General features: G+C 35.5%; 1 protein-coding gene across 2 annotated transcripts; it reads left to right on the top strand.

Annotated features, from left to right (window-relative positions):
- The first annotated feature begins 531 nt into the window (after positions 1-531).
- LOC107825322 (lysophospholipid acyltransferase LPEAT2) lies at positions 532-20,195 on the top strand. 2 transcript variants are annotated; one of them, XM_016652171.2, is made up of 14 exons: positions 532-1,131; positions 2,156-2,336; positions 2,534-2,593; positions 3,494-3,657; positions 3,750-3,813; positions 5,084-5,152; positions 6,048-6,143; positions 6,828-6,872; positions 7,956-8,026; positions 15,909-15,975; positions 17,653-17,703; positions 18,994-19,104; positions 19,198-19,245; positions 19,688-20,195. In XM_016652171.2, the coding sequence occupies exons 1-14, from the start codon at positions 653-655 to the stop codon at positions 19,823-19,825; spliced, it is 1,644 nt and encodes a 547-aa protein (XP_016507657.1). In that variant the 5' UTR covers positions 532-652; the 3' UTR covers positions 19,826-20,195. The 2 variants fall into 2 exon arrangements, with proteins under 2 accessions (XP_016507657.1, XP_016507658.1); XM_016652172.2 differs by lacking the exon at positions 19,198-19,245.
- The last annotated feature ends 441 nt before the right edge of the window (positions 20,196-20,636 follow it).

Here is a 20,636-nt window from a genome sequence, read left to right as displayed (position 1 = left end):
ATTCCCTTCGTTTGCTTTTAATTGTCCATTTTGAACTTTTCATGCCTCTTAAAAAACAACAACAATATACCCAGTATAATTTTACGGGTGAGGTGTGGGAAGGGTAGTTGTACGCAAACCTTATTCCTATCTAGAAAGATAGAGATGTTGCTTCTGATAAATCCTCGGTTCAAGAGTACGAGAGAAGAAGAGGAAAGAAGGGGGAGAAAGAATGAAGAAGGAGGCAAAAGACCATAAGTAAAGAGACCTCTTAAAAAAATAATAAATAAAATATATATTTTATAATTTTATTTAAAATAATGATAATATTTTCAAAAGCCTCGGGTATGATTTAGGGAATAAGTAACTAATAATAAGGATAAAATAGGGAAAAAATATTATTTTTTGATTGTATAATGAATAAATAGTAAAAGTAAAAATATTTTTTAAGTTTATCCACCGTAAAATCCAAATGAACAAATGAAGTTACCCATCTGTCCGACTTTGTCGCGTAATATTTGTCTGATAGGTTAAAAAAGAAAGATTTATAGCCACAGAAAATCGTTATTTGTCGGAGAGAGTGTTTTCCCCTCTGACCTTTTCACTCTCCATTTCTCTTCTCTTTCTCTCTCTGTACGCTCCGCTTCCGGCCACCGGCAATCGTTTCCCGGCAATGTCGGACCACACTGTATCCGCTCCTCTTTTACCTTTCTCCACCCACCTCTCAGACTCCGATCACGATCAGGCGCCTGAGCCGCACGTGATCGTTACTGTTGACGACGATGATGGGGTCCACCAGCTACCCAACGGCGATGATCATCAATTGGTTACTCATATTTCGGAGGTGGATGATAACCCATATGCGTTTCTTGGAGCGAAACGGTTCGACATGCCTGGATCCACTACCGTTGACCCGTTCAGGAACAATACACCTAGAATCGAAGGGGTCTATGAATGGTTCAAGATTGTCGTGTGTTTGCCACTTGCTTTGGTGAGGTTGTTGCTTTTTGGGTTGTCTTTGATGGTCGGTTACGTGGCGACACGTGTTGCTTTGTACGGGTGGAAAGATAAACACAATCCTATGCCTAAATGGAGGTCCAGATTGATGTGTGTTACCCGGTCTAGTGCCAGAACCATCCTTTTCTCTTTCGGGTATTTATTCAAACAACGACCTTTTTTGGCTTTCAACTATTTGCTTGCAAATTTGGCCAGTCAAAGAATATTAATAGTACTTTTGTTTAATTAAAGGAGTCGGATTTCTTGAGTTTGTGTCGATACAGATTGCTTCTTTCGCAAGATTGCTTTCTTGTGAAAGGGTGAAGGAGAATTTTTTTTTTGGTTACTTGTGTTTAAAGGTGAAAAATAATAATTTATACGCCTTTTTTCTCAAAGAGAGGTGCTATTAAGTTAACTTCATTGAGCTTTCATTTGTTGCATCGACCCATCATATGCATTGAGCCCTTGACACACCCGTTGGGGACGGGTGTGATTTGAGTTTGAGTCTTTCATGTGGATCCTTCAAAATACATAAACTTAACAAAAGAGCTAGATGTACTTGCATTGGATACTTATACACACCTGTATTGGAAACTGATTCATCTAGCAGGAGAGTGATTAAATGAAGCAACAATCACAGTAACCTTGAGATTTTGACGGAGTGGATAAAAAAACCTGTTTACTATGTAGGTTGGAGCTCTTGGGAAATTTAGTGGCTTCTTTACGTTATTAATGAAGACCTCTGGCCTTGTTCATGCCACTAAATAAGCTTACCTGTTCAAATATTTCTTTTATTGTTAATTATACCCTTATGTATCCTACTATTATAGTATTATTCCTTTCCCAAGTATTTAAGTTTTCTGTTATTCCTTTGTATCTTGTAGCAATATTTAGTTGTCATGAATTGACAAGATTAATGGTTTCATCTTGTATATCAGAGGGGTATAGAACATGCCAATAATTGTGAATTCAATGTGGACAGTAACTTGTTAATTGAAAGTCATGCAGTTTGTGCTGTCAAAGCGAAACAGGTCTTTCCATGAAAAGAGGTCATGTCATACTCCTATTAGTATGCAAACTGCTGTCCGAGTTCAAGGAATTTGTTTCATTAGATTTGCTTTCCGATCATTGCGTCCGACAAAATATCTTTTTTTCATTCCTTTCCTATTTACTGTTCCAGGTACCAATGGATAAGACGAAAAGGAAAACCTGCACCAAGGGAGATAGCTCCCGTTGTTGTATCTAATCATGTCTCTTACATAGACCCTATCTTCTTTTTCTATGAGTTATTTCCTACCATTGTTGCTTCCGAGTCCCATGATTCCATGCCTTTCGTCGGAACCATTATCAGAGCTATGCAGGTATTTGTCACACAACAACATTATCTCAAATTTTATGTGTACTTGTTCTAGTACGTTATGTGTTGTCTTTTTCTGGCAGACTTCATTTGATTCTAGCTTCGAATTCTGGAATCCAGTTTATTCTGCCTCAAAATGCCTGGTATATATATCTGTACTTAAGACATTAAACTTGCTTATGCCTTCTCCCGTTTTTGCAGGTGATATATGTTAATAGATTCTCTCCCACTTCAAGGAAGCATGCTGTTAGTGAAATAAAGGTAAATAGTATCTGTCTTTGGTCTCTTGTTTATTCTATTGATACTTTGGATGGCAGGCATTTTTTTGTTATTATGTTAGTGCATATCATTCTGAGTTTATTTAAATCTACTTCTTACACTTAGGCTCATGGTCGCTTGTTCGTAGTTGTATGTATGTTTTCAAGATGTGCTGTTGAGGTTTGCCCTAGAGCACATGAAATGTTTTGTGCCATCCCAGGCAGAGCTTGCTCCTTTAATTCCATGTTTGGGATCTAGGGTTGAGCTCTATACTCCATATAGATGCAGATCAGTTGAAGTCTGGGGGTAGTTTCCGAGCAAATTTTGCTCGTTCAACTGCTTGCCAACAAGTGCAAAGAATTATAGAAGACCGGGAAATTAATATGTGTGGTCCATAGGAGACTCTTGATCCTTTTCATCAACAAGCATTTTGCCATTTCTAAACTTCCTATTAATATATTAATAATCTACCCATTTCTCTTTTGTCTCCTGATTGCCATCTGGGTAATGACTTATTATTATTCATTTGATATGAAGTAAATATTTGTTTAGAATAAAGCTGACACATGAGAAGGTACCACTAAAAGAAAAGAAATGTTAGCAAATTTTTTATCTCCGGAATTCTATGAAGTCCATGTACTCTCTTAATCAGTTAAATAAGGCCCGAAGAAGTACCATCTATTACACTCCCTTCATGGGGAGTATTTGGTGCCACATGTATATGCAGAATATATACAAAAGTTTTACTTTGTATTCCGCTAGTGCATAAGAGAATTAGAAATAATGAACAGCTCGGTCCACAAATTGTAAGTAGATTACATTCTTTCCTGAATGTATAAATATAAAGTGTTTAGCAATATAGCTATTTGATACAGAAATATGCTTTCAAGGATCTGAAAACAGAGAAAGGCTTCTTGCAATCAATTTCCCCGAGTGCTTTTATTTCCTGAAGGGACTACAACCAACGGAAGAGCTATTATTTCCTTTCAACTTGGTGCATTTATCCCAGGATATCCTATCCAGCCTGTTATTGTGCGGTATCCCCACGTACACTTTGACCAATCATGGTATACTCTTCCTTCTCAGCAAGTTCTTTTGGGCTGATATGATTGTTTATTTATTTATTATCGCCCTCATGTGGGGTTTCATTGTCGTGCAGGGGGAATGTTTCCCTTGGAATGCTGATGTTTAGAATGTTCACTCAGTTCCACAATTTCATGGAGGTATGTATGACTCACAGTAAGAAAAGAAGTGACTAAATGTTCATTGACGTGTATGCACTCTTCAATGTGTGACTGCTCCTCCAATGTCAAGTTTCAAATCTATTATCTGCTTTTCTGCTATGTGTCATATATCTAGAACTCTGCTCCTTTCCATCCGAAAGTCTGTGCTCTTTTACATGTATATGCATTCCTGTTTGGGCTCAGTTCGTGATGGTAATATGACTGCTAGCTGTTCATGGAAACTGTGACTCTTCTTCAGGTCCTTTTTAATTTGTGGAGTGATCTGTTGAATGTTGCTTAACTTTGGTGCACTGATATTTTTTGATTGTTGTAGATCTGTGTCTGATAGAAAAACTTATCTTCATTATGCTTAATTGAGAAACCTGCTGCTGTTTTCTCTGGTTGTGTTGTAGGCCCATCTGCTCTATTTCATTAGCTTTAAATATTTTACATTATGTTCTTGTTTGTTTTAGAAGCTGTAGGCCTATTTGATTCATTAGTTGTTAAATTTAATGGGGATCATGTTATTATGTGCTTTCAATCAATAGTGTGCTTGTTTCATACTCTCTTATTTAAACTGTGCTAATATATTCTTTAAAATTATAAATATTTCACAAAATATGTCTTACAAGGGAACTCCAGAAGTCTTAACTTCTAAAACTTTGGGATTCCATAAAACTTCCACTCCCCTAAAACTTTTTGGAGTTTTGCTTCAATTACTATTCTAGCTTCATATGCTTAGAATATTCCGGCAACCGTGGATAATTTCGTGTATTCGTGTTTTATTCTCTTTTCTCTAAATCATAATTACACAATCTAGTACAACAACAACAACAACAACCCCCAGTATAATCCCACTTAGTGGGGTCTGGGGAGGGTAGTGTGTACGCAGACCTTACCCCTACCCTGGGGTAGAGAGGCTGTTTCCAAATAGACCCCCGGCATCCTTCCCTCCAAGAACTTCCCACCTTGCTCTTGGGGAGACTCGAACTCACAACCTCTTGGTTGGAAGTGGAGGTTGCTTACCATCAGAGCAACCTCTCTAGTAATAAAATTAATTTGCACCCGAAATTTGTCCATGGTTTTTCTCATTAACTTTCAATTTTCTTCTCCTTCTTTTTCGCTTCCTGTGTATGGTGGTCATTATTGGGCTGGGGAGTGGATTTGGTGACATATGTGATTATTACCCTTGGAAATACTTAACATATTCTTTTGCTGGTGTCGATATTACTGTTGAAACTATTATCTCACTTTGTTTAGTAATGTGCAGGTTGAGTACCTTCCTGTTGTATCACCTCATGAGAATCAGAAAGAAAATGCTGTACGGTTTGCTCAAAGGGTGAGTCGAGTCTAATAACAGAACTTATTCCTCTGCTGACTGGACAAGATTTTATTTTTCATGTGTTGTATGTGTTGTGTACAAAAACTTCTTGAATGAAAAAATATGCAGAGTTCATGCTTTTTCTCCAGCTTGTTTTAATTCACGTGCTTGTTCTTCCCATTGTAGAAATCCGACCTGGTAAATTGCTGGAGATTTCATGATATGTAGATTTTGTGCTTTTGTTATGTTACATGGATTCTTCGTTAGCCTTTTAAAGTCAATAAATGCTACACCAAGATGGTGGCAAAAATATGTGCAATGAAAAAGGAGTGGATTAACCACATGTAGCCCACAAGTTGTTCCAATAAAAAAAGAATGATATACAACATCTCTTTACAAGCTGTTCATGTCCCTCTCACTAGACTGGACTTGTCTTCTTTTAACTTCCATTCACACTGTAAAATGAATGAACACAATGGCGTTGTTCTTAAGGAGTTGGGGGGTGACATGGGTGTGAGTAATTCATACCGGATTCTTCAATTACACTAGAATAGCCGCATAGCTGCATTATGAGGTCAGTGTAAAGGGATAAGGGACAATGCTTGTTGAAGTTGGGTGACTGTTTTTACAGTTACAAGGCCAAATTCATCTAAATTTTCTCCTTGCAGCTTCTGTAGCGGTTCAGATTTTAGTGATGAATAAGTTATGTTTGTTATATTTGAGACTCTTGTAGTGACTTGACACACACACAAAAACAAAAGAACAAATTTTGTGTGCTTGTGCAGTTGAATGTCATTTTGTGGATAACGTGTGTAAGTAAATGTTACTAAAAGTGTGAGCTTGTCTAGTCAGCTATCATCCTTTATTCATCCTATTTACGGAAGCTTGATCCTTAAATTTTCTATCAATACAGACTGGCCATGCTGTTGCAACTGCCCTTAATGTTGTACAAACATCTCATTCTTATGGCGATGTACTGCTTCTCGCTAAGGCATTGGAGGCCAATCAGGTATATGGTTCTTTTCAATATTTGCTAACTAAATCACATTCAAATTGCTTATATTTATGTATCAACTTTCTTTTCTTCCTCTTGGGGTGGGCCCTGCCTTATTCTTAGCAATATTTTTGAAAGATTTTCTTCCTAAAGAGCACATATAGCTTATCCGAGACTAATATAAACCTCATATGCTATTAGACTGTCAGCAAATACACGTGGATGCATGTACAGCTGCTTATAGTACTCCACATGTCACCAATCTGCTACATATCTGGTCCAAAGTGCTGTATATTTAACTCCAAGTGTGCCCTCTTGATACTGTAATAACATTTTTATTATCTGGGTTACTGTCAGCACTATGGGACTTATGAACTGGAAGCGTGCCAATTTTCCCTGCATTTGGAAATTCTTGTGGACTTAAATTTAGTGCCGTTTTAACAAGGAATTTTCATATTTGACGGTGGAGAAAGAGTTTAAGTTCAGTCTAAAAGAAAGGCTGCTTCTTTCCCATGCTGGTGTGCAATGTTGAATCATTCAGTATAGGTGCAATCCCTTGGAGTTTTTTCTATGTTTTTTTTTGCTGAGGAAATGATGAATACTTTCTACTTGCTGATCAAATTTGATATCTATTTTGCTTGTACAAGGATTTCAGTTGAGTGTATCACTCTGGAGTAATGTCTTTTTATCCGTTTCCAGGAAAATCCATCACTCTATTTTGTTGAGATGGCAGCGGTTGAAGCGGTGAGTTTACTTTCTTTACTTCTCCTGAAGAAAGCAAATTCACCTTTCTTAGCTATTTGCTTAGAGTATGACAATTTTGAGACATGATGTGTTTATCAGTTAATTGTGAGACAAAGCTTGGCATGGAAAAGTACCATCATCATTTCTCAAAATGCAGAACTTTTAGCCTCATTGCCCCTTTTATTTGTGTTAATGCTCAAATATAACTTTTACTTTTGCCCCATAAGTTTAAAGTAGACCCAGTTGGTACTTTTCTATAGTTGATTCGGATACTACGAGGAAGTTAGGTGTACAGTAGCTCAAATGGAGTCCACTGTTTTTTATTTACTTTTAGAGTACAGAGAGGATTGCGATCGATATAGGTATCGGATGACTTTTATGGAGAACAATACTATTGTATACATTTTCTATACTGGGATTTTCCCCTTTTGCTGCCAATGAGAACATCAACAAAATATCATTGCTTTGGGTCTGAGCGGATCTAGTTTTTGTATTTAGTTTTAGTACATCTATTTTAGCATTGCTTTGGTTGAGGATAATTGCATTTTCGTTGTGATGTGATATAATGTTGATTGTTGTTACAGATTGATGTTGGGGAAGGGTAGAACAAGGGATCTGAATGATGTAGAGAGAAGTTTGGAAAAATGAGTTGACTTTTGTGTGCGTAGTGTTACAAAACAGAGAACATCATAGTATCACAGGCACTCGTTGTCTCCAAGCTAATATTACCTGTAGTAATTGGTAAAATGATCTGGTTCAAGAAATAATTGGTTAGTCTTTCTCGATTCCATTCAACCATAACTTGCAAATACAACAAAATTGTGTAATTATGTACTCTATTATTGATTAACAACAAAAGAAAAAAAGGTATTCTTCCCATGAATGAACTACCATTTTTCTGAAGAAGCAGTCCAAAACTTGTACTGACTGACAAAGTTATTCAGTGGCTTATTAAGATAGTTGAAGCATATTATAACCTAATATGCAGATTTTTGTGCCTTTGCAGCAATGTCCTTTTCCAAAATGTGGACTTAACGTGATAATTGAAAGGATATATGATCCTTCTCGTTTTCTTGTTTTTAGGCATTTCATTTGAGCTCTTTGGAGGCTGTAGAGTTTCTGGATGTTTTCCTTTCAATGAACCCAGACTCCAAGTATGTCATTTTTCTCGTTTTCAAGCATTTCATTTGAGCTCTTTGGAGACTGTATATTTTCTGGATATTTTCCTTTCAATGAACCCAGACACCAGGTATGTTGTTTTGGCTTGTGGAAAGGGCATGGACTTTCTGTTACAAACAGTGTCCCCTTTCTGTCCGATACTGATTGGTTATTGTGAATTATTTGTCAAGGAATTTGACACGAGTTGAGGTTATGGACTTCCGGTAATTAAGTGGAAGAGAAATAATAATAGTAAGGGATAAAACTTATCCTTAACCATTGTGGCTTTCAATCAGGAGTGCATAGGTGGGCCACACTGCTTCAGTCCTCACAAGGCTATATAGGCTTTTTTTTTTAAAACATGAGAGCACGTGAAATGATAACTTTCTAGATCTAGTTTTTGGCATTTAACTTTTTAATACACGTAATATCCACACACAAATAACATGTAATATCCAAATATATTAAAATACAGAGATTGACAGAGTGATGGCTCTGGTAAATATTTCCCCCCGATGGCTCTGGTAAAATTAAGCTATTTGAAATGTTGGATTTCATTTTCGGTGTGTGTGTGTGTGTGTGTGTGTGTGTTCAAACCTATCATATACATGTCTTCATGTCACACAAGGGACTTCAAGCTGGATAAAATATCTGGGTACGGGCCTGGCAGCAAGGAAGCTGGTTGTCTGTATGCATGTATTTTGTTGACTAATAACTTTAGCCGTTAGGCGTTCTGGTACAAACTTGGTGAAATTTAGATCGCTGTCCTTTATTCTCTGTTCTATTCACATTGATCGTACGTAACGATTAATTACTTAAAAAAGTACCATCAGTGTTGGATATACTTTTCCTGACTTTATAAAGAGAAGGTTAACATGTCCTGACTTTGTGTGATCCGGACTTTTCTTTTTTGTTTGTTCGTGAACTGATTTAAGTCACATGTCTGCATCGCTTTGGTCAATTTCATTGGTTTTTCTTGTTAGATGACTATGTCTAAATGTAATTCTCTTTCTCACAATCTCTATTTATTGTGTGAGTTTCTCCCATTCTCATGTTATACGGGTGTTTTATTGAGATGTCATTATACCCTCCTCCCTACTTTATGTGGTCTCAATAGAAAATTTGAAAATATCCACAAAGTTGAGTTGGCCATCCAGATCTAGCTGTTTAGTACCTTTAAAGGTTGGCGGTAGTCCGCACGACCAGTAAAGATTCGAAATATACAAAAATTTTATTATAGCTTTAATGACTGTATGGAAGGATCTATCCTTTTACCCAAGCAAGGGGCCAGTCTACATCTAATACATACTCTTATTGAGCCCATGTGTCTAGTTGTTCTAACTGTGAAAGAGAACGCCCTTTTAACAACTTTAGCGGGCTTTAGTGTCACAGCTGGCTAGACGGAGCCACTAAGGCAAAGCTAATACGAGTAGTACTAGATTTGACTGTACCACCATCTTGGAACCAAGCCAAGAAGCTATATTAAAATTCTTTTATATTTTGATAGAGTCTGGATCTTTCATGGTTAATATGCAAGAGAAGTTAGACATTTAACATAGATATGAATCTGTTTAGCCGGACATAGTCACGGCTGGGGAGAGAAACGAAGTAATAATACTATAAAATAAATAAATACCTCTTAAGTCGGGATGCAAGGCCTGAAGATGCTGAACTTTAAATCTTTATTTACTTTAAATGCTTACAAAAGAGAGGGATTTACAGTAGAGAGAGATTAGAGAGAAGAGAGAGAGGTTTTTCTTCTGATGCCTCCTCAAAATGAGAGAAGGATCCTACTTATAGAAAGAAAAAAAAACATAAAGAATCTATACACAGTAAAGTGGGTCCCTTATCTGGGTCCCTTACACAGTGTATTTACTGTATATACAGTGTTTCTACTATGTAAACAGTGTTTCTACTGTTTGAATGGGGTCCTTAGCGGTTTTATTATTGATCACAACCCCCTTTTCTCTAATTCTTTCATCCGATGGAGGAAATCTTCCGCTTTGTCTATGGCTTTATCAGATAATATCTCTTCTGATTGCATTTGCTGGGAATCATCTTCTGCAGTATCATCGTTGCTTGTTTCACTTTTCATTGAAGTGTCAGATCTTTCATATTGATTAAGAGATTGAAGTAAATTTCTTTTTACTTCTTCCAAATATTGGTTGATCATTTCATTCTTATCTCCTTCTTGAACAGAGATTCTTCTAGCAATATGTTTGACTGAGTTATCATCAATCATTTTCTTTTGAGGAGTGGCTGAATATTCTTGGATTTTTGTTTTAATGGAATCTAAGAGTTCTTGACCGTATAACAATTTTGTTTTGGGATCCGTTTTCATCAATTTATCCTAGAAATTATTATAAAACACCCTATATAAGCAAGGAATTTGGTCCTCAGTGAATCCTAGTTCTGGGGTCCATTTATGAATCCATGGAATTGAGAATTCAATAAAGAAATATATTTGGTCAATTTTTTCCAAATAGCAGATATGATCTGTGTGGTATAACTCGTTCAAATCTGGCGAAACTTTAGCCCATTCTTTGTATAATGTAATAAAAGAGTCAGGCAAAATCTTTACCGTTGGACCATGGTATGACCACCAATTTAGGAACCAATTAGGAATGAGTCCTGCAAATATCTTTGAACATACTTTTATGAACCAAGTATGCTTATGTCTTTCATTATTATAATAAAACACTTTATCAAAGGCTTGGATATAATCCCAGTAGGTAAAATTCATAAGAGATTGTTGGGGCTTATCTGCCTTTTCTTCATTGTGGAAATCCCCATATAATCTGTTTAATAATAATTTTTGAGAAGTTATAAACATTCTTATTTGTGTTATAACCAGAAAAGTGTTGAAATTTTGCACTGCTTGTGCTGGTGAGAATAGTCCCATAATAAGAACGGGTTTTGTATGACTCACCTGGATAGTATAATCCATTAATCAAATACCTTTGGAATATCTTCCATGGCTCATTTTTCCTCTGAATCTCAGAGTTTTCTAAAAGAAATATCACTTATTTATTTGGTAGTTTTTCATAGGACTTGATATCATCAGTGTCCTCTTCTTTGGCAACCGAAGCAAATGTACCACTTTGCTTTTGGGCGGCCAAATATGCTTGCAGATGACCGTATAACAGACTGTCTTCTGGAATATTTTCCAGGTTAATAGAAGGGGTTGGCGAAGATTCGCCTTTGAGAGCTAATTTTGAAGAGTTTATCAAACTCCTTTTCCCATTTGTATTATTGGGGAATTGGATGACGATCCGTGAGAATATGATTTTCCTGGGGAGGATCTTCCCCCTTTCCCTTTGCCTCTACCTCTGGCCCACGAAGGGTCCATGCTGCACATACAACAATTCATTTTATTCAGAGAAATAATAATCTTGCATATCATCTCTAATTTCATCTGAGTAATCATGAATAGAGAATTCTTCGCTATAATTGAAAAGGGGGTTGTGATCAATAGTAAAACTGCTAAGGACCCCATTCAAACAGTAGAAACACTGTTTGCACAGTAGAAACACTGTATAAACAGTAAATACACTGTGTAAGGGACCCAGATAAGGGACCCACTTTAGTGTGTATAGATTCTTTATGTTTTTTTTTCTTTCTATAAGTAGGATCCTACTTGGACTTTAAATTCGGTTATATCCCCAAGTTAGATCACTAACGACTTGTCAAACAGTGAATTTTTGCATGTTACTCAAAATCCGGATGGTAGGATTTGTATTCAATTTGATGATAAGTCTACTATTTATAATAGTCATTCGTTTTCTAATCATAGACTCTTACCTGCTATTCAACATATTTCTCCTGTTGAACCAGTGTATGGTCCAGCCCGAAATCGTGCAGCCTCTTTACACACTATTTCTACCAAAATTAGTGATAAGCCGGTTGAAAGGGTTAAAGTTAACCCTCAAACAAATATTGTTCAGGATAATGATAATATTTCTGATAAGGATATTCCTTCTGTATCCGAAATGGATTTCGACCCCAATGTGATTTAATGATTCCACACCAAATTGATTTTAGCCCAGGGTCGCGGGCAAGAAAATATATTCAAAAAGAATTTTTTAGTGATAAATGGAACCAGTTTAAAACTTGTTTTTTCGAAACTTATAATAAAGATGGGAGTGGTAATATTGTTAAAGCTGTATACCCTCCCCAGGCACCTTTTATTTTACCTAATAATACTGGTATCACGTTTTCTGCCTTACAAAAATTTATTGATGAAAATGTTGCAGCAGTCAGCGTCGCAGAGATTAATAAATTAATTTCTCAAAACAATTATTTAGGGTTATATGTAAAAATTTTGGGTGAACATATCAGTTCTCTTGACAAAAAAACTTGATGTATTGACAATTTTGATAAAAGAAATGAGTACTAACAAAAAGACAATTGATATTGCCTCCACTTCAAGAAGCAAATCAAATGATCAAACTGTTCTTACTCATGTTCAAAGACCTCTTGAGATTTAGGATTTCAAATTTAAATCTTTCGATGATTTAGAAGAACTTCTTGATAAAAAGCTTTCTCGTTTAAATAATAAACCAATTGATTTATCGAAAAATTTTGCTGATAAAATTGAGACTATTTCTGATTATAAAAATGAAACTTGGTCAGAGTTTAATAAACTCAAGGGTTTAATTAAACCAAATAGTAAGTATGCTGACAAACCCAGAATGCAAACTTACTATTATCCCCGTCCTACTCCTCAAGATGTTTTGATAGAGGAACATGATTGGAATCAGACTAATACATCTTACAACGGTTTCGAAATATATGAATGGAATCTTGATGGTTTAACTGATAGGCAATTAACTATTCTTGTGCATAGAATGCTTATGTATGCAACTATCTGTAAAAGTGTAAAGAATACGGATAGAACTATTTGCAAAATCATTATTGCGGGATTTATTGGCCAACTTCGTGGTTGGTGGGATAACTATTTATCCACTGAGGAAAAAACTTTGATCATTAATGCAATAGCCACTGACGAGGGAGTTGATAACTTAGGCAGGACTCTAGTAAAAAATAGAGAAGATGCTGTTTATACCCTTGTCCTTACCATTCTGGAACACTTCAATGGTAGATTTATCAACCAGCATGAGACTGTTCGCACTCTTCTAAATGGTCTTAGATGTAGGACCCTTAGTGAATTTAGATGGTATAAAGATACCTTTATGAGTAGGGTTATGGAATTACCCGAAAATAAGTATGAACATTGGAAAGCTAAGTTTATAGATGACCTTCCCTCCTTATTTGTTGAGAGAGTAAGAAAAGCTTTAAGGGGTAGTTACGATGAAATTCCGTATAAGAATTATACCTATGGAAAACTAATAGGAGTTTGTACACAAGCAGGATTAAATTTGTGTAACGAGTTAAAATTATCCAGACAACTTAAGATAGATAAACTTAAAGGAAAAATCTCAATTAGGAGAATTTTGTACCCAGTTCGGTTTACCCGAAACTTCTACTCATAGTAAGAAAAAGAAAAATAGATATCATAGATATCTTAACCCTGATAGCCCTTATAAGAAAAAGAGATCTAGATATAGATCCAAAGAAGGGCGTGATTCTAGGAAAACCCATTGTAAGTCTACTAGATTTACGAAGAATAGGTCTAAGCGAGATCTTGCTGACATTAAGTGCTATAAATGCGGGAAATTTGGCCATATAGCTCCAAATTGTAAGCTTCAAAAGCTGAAACCTTAGAACTAGAAGACGAGTTACGTGATAAGGTTTGTAGTTTGTTATATACTTCTGGATCAGAATCTGATTATAATTCTGAGATAGATTCTGAAGCTGAAGTTGATTTACTTGATTTATCTGATAGTGATAAAAATATTGATAATACTTGTACAGCTTGCAAAGGTGATATATGTACTTGTGATGATGATGAATTTTATAAATTACAATCTCAATTTCAAGATTTGAACATAAAAACTATTACATCCGATAATGTAATAGAACTTCTAAAAGAAGTTACTGATGACAAACTTCGTGAAAAAATTATTGATTTGGCTGCAGGTTCTAGTTCTAGTGGCTCAAAATCTTTTGAAAAACAAAAGAACGAATTTGAATATTCTGCGCCTTATTCTTTGTCCGAGATTAATAAACGTCTTCATAAGAACAATGCGCCAACCAGAGATGCTTCTTTTGACGATTTAAAGGCCGAAATTGAAATTTGAAAAGAGATATTAAGTCTCTTAAACATAATCAAATGATTTGTGATCACCTAAGTTGCTCGGACTCGGTGCGGGTATCCGATACGGGGATGGATCCAAGTATCGGATTCGACAAAATCTAAACTTTAAGATTTGGGGATGCGGATCCGGATATGGATACGGGTGCGGGGATTCGGCTAATAAAAAATAGAGCTATAAAAATATTGTAAATTTTGAGAGATATTCTGTGAAAAATTTACATGAATATTGTAGAATTCAATCTTTCATTCTCCAAGATGGACATTATTCTTTCATTCTCCTAAATCTGTTTTATTTTTTATTTTGAGAAATCAAAATCTCAATTTTTCTCCAAAATTTGTCGATGGACTCCGGTCAAAGTGTCCGAAGTCAGTTGACCGTATCCGGGACGTATCCCGCTCCTGCTCCTGTCCCTGTCTCGTATCGGGACGGGGACGACACCAAAATCGAAGAGTCTGCGCATCTTAGGTGATCACAGGATTACTCAGATAGAGAAAAATAATTCCCTAGCTGATTTTTCAAATGACAATGAATTTTCAAATGACAAAAGTAAAGGAATTTCTAAAATCAATGATAGTGAAAAACCTAATATGTTTTTGGAATGATGCAAATTGTTACTGCTCATAAATGGTATATTAAATGTACTATTTTAATTGATAATAGTTTTTCCATAACTGATATTGCTATGATTGATAGTGGAGCTGATGTTAGCTGCATTCAAGAAGGGTTAGTACCTACTAAATATTTTCAAAAAATCACTCATATGGTTAAATTTGCATCTGGTCATGCTTTAGATATAAAGTATAAATTACCAAATACACGTATTTGTTAAAATAAAGTCTGCATTCCTCACTTCTTTTTCTTGGTTAAAAATCAGTTATACCCTCCAATTATACTTGGAACACCTTTTATCGAAGCTATTTATCCTTTTACTAGCATAGATTCTAAAGGATTTACAGCAACTTATAAAGATAAAAAAATAAGTTATTCTTTTGTTACAGATCCCGTAACTAGAGATATTAATACTCTGATTAATGTGAAGCAGAGACATATTGATTCTTTGCAATTAGAAATATTGAGTATGAATATATTCGATACTTTAAAATCTGCTAAAGTACAGGAAAAGATTAAGTTGATTGCTGAACAAATTGCTGTTGATATTTGTGCCGAGCATCCTAGTGCCTTTTGGAATCGGAAAAGACATATGGTTACTCTCCATTACGAAGATAATTTTTCTGAGGATGATATTCCTACTAAATCACGACCTTGTCAGATGAACGCTGAATTGATCGAATTCTGCAAATTTTTTTTAATAATTTGTTACAAAAGAGTTTGATAAAACCTTCAAAATATCCTTGGCCTTGCATTGCTTTTTATGTAAACAATGCTTCAGAAAAGGAACGTGGCGTTCCTAGATTGGTTATAAATTATAAACCTTTGAATAAATATTTGAAATGGATTAGATATCCTGTCCAATAGAAAATTTGAAAATTGTTGTTTTCATGTATATTTTTTTTTGAAAAAGGTAACAATTGTTTTCATGTATATTGATGTATCACATTTTTTCTCCTATCCTGACTAGACTTTTGGGATTTGTAGTTTTGCTTTCATGGAATTTTTTTATTGTAAATTGTACTTGCTGTAATATCCATTGTTTCTGCAGGGGACAGGTCGAGATTCAGGACTTCCTCAGGGTTTTAAGACTGAAACCCTGTACTCTTTCTGAAAAGGTAAAAAAATATATTAGTTCCAGTTGTCGTAGTTCAGAACTTTGAGCATTTGTTCTCTTGTTAGGGCTTTCATCACTCAGTCTTTTGCAGCTGTTTCCCTGATAATTATGGTTGTTAATTCTTTCATTGATAACTTAATTCTTTACCTTTTAGGAGTTACTTTCTTGGGCTTGTAAATGTCTTTTCTCACTGCATTGTGTGTTTCCTGTCATTTCTTATCGGCTTTTGCATAGACCACTCTACTTGGTACCCTTTTTTGTTTTACATGTCTTTTAACTTTATAAACAGGGTGGTAATCTTAGAAAAAAAGAAAATTTATAAACAGGGTGGTAATCTTATTAATAAAAAATTATAAACAGGGTGGTAGGTGGTATTTTGAATGCTAAGGCCTGGACTAAACTTATGAATGCCACGTTAGTTGATGTAGGATTATATCATCAGGTTGCGGGTTGGAGGAAGATTGCTATTCTGAATTAAAATCTCATGGGGTTAGATCCTGATAGACCACTTTGACCCTCAAACTTAAAATAAAAGGGTCAATTTCCATCGTTGTCAAAATATGTGCACCGCGGACCGCCTAATAAAAAAGCTTAAATTGTTGGAAAGGAATCATGAGTATTTAGTTTTATCTTAGGTGTGCGGCATACTTTTTCACGTGCTGGTCTATTTCTTTTCTTGCAAAGCATGTGGACAGCTGATGGGTGGCCGTGAGACCCAAGTACTAGGATCTTTGCTTACTTGATACCATGTTGAATTGTGTGATGGGTTATATAAAAGATTAAGTAGTTAGAGAGGGAATACTTTTACTAAAAACGCAAATCTGGTTTTCCTATCCTCACCCCCTCTTCCACTGCCATCCACCACTTCCAGTGTTCCTCATTGCTGCTGGCTCTACTTCGCTTGTCTTCTTCTCCAACTTCTTTTGACCGTGCATATAGTAAAAAAAAATCCTCTGGCAAAGAAAAGGAAAGAAGTAGAAATTTGCTGCAATCAATTCGCTGTTCCCTCCCTCTTGCTCTCACCAACCAACAAGGCATGTCTGTTTGTGGCTGCACTAATTTCATCTGGTTTATTTTTTGCTATTGTTTTTTATTCTTTTATTACATATTCGGTTGTTCTTTCTCTAAATAGTTTGTATCCCTTTTTTGTTTTGTTAGTTCATAGGTACCTTTTCTTTGGTCAGTGTGTGCTAGTTATTCTGTACCTATTTTCTTTGTACTTTTGCTTTGTCGATTTGATGGGTAAAATGTGGAGTTGATGAAGCGAGGTCCTATGAACTAACATAGCAGTAATGACATATTTAAGAGTGTGTCATCGCTAGTATATTAAACTTTTAGATGACAAGGCTGCATACGTTAACAATCATGATCAATTTGACATATCAAACCTGAGAATCTAAGTGCATTCTACAAATGATCACTTCATCACCATCTTATATACCTAGGATTCTCAGGATATCAAGCTTTCTACCAAATGAACGCATAAGAGTGAAAATTATTGTTTCTGAAAATCATCAGTTACCATAAGGTAATAGGAAGTTTAAGATGTCTGTGAGGTCAATTTTATTGGTGTAGTATAATAATTTGCTTTAAAAGAAGTCTATTTTGTTAAAGAAAATACTTATATAAGTATAATAACTTGCTTCATCTCCCTGAGCTATTCTTTCTTGTATCGCAGATGTTTGGCTTCACTGATATGCAGAAGAGCGGTAAAATGACATTCAAGCAGGTGCTCTTCCTCCACCAATTTCTTCTGAAATCAAGTCGTTATCTGCTTACTTGTTTTAGGAACTTGATTCAGATTTATGAACCTATAATCTGATCTACATTTTTTGTTTTCTCGTAGATATTGAAATTTATACACTGCAAGCATAATTGAATTATCTTTGCATCCCATTATTCATGTTGGTGATTGAGTTTTAATTCTTTTTTTTTGGGGGGGGGGATCACAGAAGTGTCAGAGGTAGATTTATTTCATAAAACATTTATCAAGGTAAAGAAAGATCTAATCTCTGAAGATATTGAAGACTAAACTTGAAATAACTTTACTTTGTAATCCATCATTGTCAATTTGAAAAGCTGACAGAGGATAACAAGGACATCATTGAATTCCATATGGCGATTGGCGAAAGATATATGTCAAATGACATTCATTAATTTTTATAGGGATCTTTGCATCATTAACGAGCTTCATATTTTACTTTTTGAAAATTATAATTTGATATCCAGGATTAAAGTATGATGATAAAAGAGGAAGTGAGATGTCTAGTGGAATTCTTTATCTTAAAATAAACAAAATTAGTAAAGATCTTCTCTCTTTGATGATAATGGAATTCCTTTTTTTTTTTTTTTGAATATGTTGCAGCTCGAGGACTCGTTTAAAAAATATCTAAGTTGCTCGGACTTGGGTGCGGGTATCCGATACGGGGACGGTATCCGAGTATCGGATTCGGCAAAATCTAAACTTTAAGATTCGGGGATGCGGATATGGATACGGGTGCGGGGATTCGGCTAATAAAAAATAGAGCTATAAAAATATTGTAAATTTTGAGAGATATTCTGTGAAAAATTTACATAAATATTGTAGAATTCAATCTTTCATTCTCCAAGATGGACATTATTCTTTCACTCCTAAATCTGTTTTATTTTTTATTTTGAGAAATCAAAATCTCAATTTTTCTCCAAAATTTGGACTCCGGTCAAAGTGTCCGAAGTCAGTTGACCATATCCGGGACTTATCCCGCTCCCGCTCCTGTCCCCGTCTCGTATCGGGACGGGGACGACACCAAAATCGAAGAGTTCGCGCAACTTAGAAAAATATTGAAAAGAAATTTCCATTTAGGCTTGAAAGCTTTGGTGGCTTTTCCTATGATAGTCATTTTGACTAAATAGGTATGCTTAGGTGTATGTTGCCACTATGGTTTTGGCAAGGGGGTTGGGTGGGGGTCGGGGAATGATTTTGTTTTATGAATGGAGTTATGGATGGAGAATTCATGATTGGTCTGTTTGTTGCCTTCAGTTTTTGGTTGGTTCAGCTCATATCTTGAAGCAGCCATTGTTTCATCAAGCCTGTGAATCAGCCTTTACTGCATGTGGCGACGATGGGAAGAACTACATTCTGGAGCAAGAGGTATTATCACCCTCATTCATTCTGTCTGATAGCTCTTATTATCAGCAAACTACAGATATGACTTGTCCCTATAACTTCCATGCGCTTTTGCAGTTTGGGTATTCTCTTATGCTATCACTTCCTGGTTTGAGTAACAATGAGTTGAGTTGTTTTTGGCTAGTCTTGGGAAACTCTAAGGCCACTCAAACATTGTTGTGTGAACTCGATGTAACTGTACTATTTTTGCATGTAACTAGGTCAATTCAAGTTTTACCACTCTGATAAGTGATATTGCTTTGTAAAATTGAGGGGTTTGTTTAACCTGTAAGAAATGTATAAAGATAGCACGTTGTGCATGAATGAACCTGTAAGAAATGTATAAAGATAGCACGTTGTGCATGAATGAACTTAAGTAGAGACTCATCAATTGGCTTGTCAATTGCTTGAGTGAGCGGATTACTTTCTGACCGAGAAAAAAAGAGTGGATTACTTTGCTTAAATAATACAGAGAATTTTTCTAGAAATTAGGTTCAAAGATTGTGAAAATTTTATGCTTGTTATTGCTATACATCTTATTTAAGTTTTTCTATCTTGACCATTGCAGATCCATGGACTCTTCACCTTGTTTGATACAGATCATGATGGGAAGATCAGCAAGGCCGATTTGATCGCCTGCTTAAGAAGATATCCTTTGTTGATTGCCCTTTTCTCACCTTGTTTATTGCAACAAACTTGCCCATAGCTGGTCTATTGTACGGAGAAGTGAACTAAGTTGATGGACATAGGCACCATTAATGGTAGAGAATCCTTTTTTGGCCTTCTACCAGTGTTGTGAACTACTAATATATCTCAGAAATTTTGTTGCTTAGATTAGTGTATTTATCCTTACAAACATGGCTTGGGTGTTAATATGCCATTTGAATGGTAAAGCTCTTAGGCCTAGAGTTCTAGTGCCTTGGCTTTTCTTTTTTAAATTTTGGTTCAATTTCTCAATAGAAGTGAAAGTAAAAGCTAGCTTCTGTGACTTCTATTAATTTGTAAACTATACTCAAAATGCAATGGAACTGTGTACTCTTATTTACTTCTATTAAAATTTCTCGCTCTTTGCATTATTTTCAACTCCTCTTGTTCCCAAGGTTTCTATTTTACACAGAGACACTTTCATTTCAATCCTATCCCCCATTATATATATTCTCAATTTTCCTCGCATTAAATCAAGTATTTCTCACATTCCAGCATATAAAATAGTTAATTTGGGCAATGATGTAAAATCGAATCGGAGTAAAACTTGGACAAAAAATTTACATGTGCAATAGCACTATGCCATATGCAATTTAGAGAGAAATGGCAATTGACTCTTCAAAATGACTAATTAACTAAAAGAACTAGTAAAAAAGAACAAATACGTGTCGACGTGCCAAATAATATGGTTGAGAAGGATAGATACATTTAAGAGACAAATGACAATTCATTCTGCAAAATGACTAATTAACTAAATATATCAATGAACTGTAATGTATTTTTCGTGACTAATTATTGTCTCTATAGTTTTA

The sequence above is a fragment of the Nicotiana tabacum genome, chromosome 7, assembly GCF_000715075.1.
Source record: "Nicotiana tabacum cultivar K326 chromosome 7, ASM71507v2, whole genome shotgun sequence".
In the NCBI taxonomy this organism is placed as follows: domain Eukaryota; kingdom Viridiplantae; phylum Streptophyta; class Magnoliopsida; order Solanales; family Solanaceae; genus Nicotiana; species Nicotiana tabacum.
Note: the sequence above shows the minus strand (reverse complement) of the source record. Positions and strands in the feature narration are given on the sequence as shown.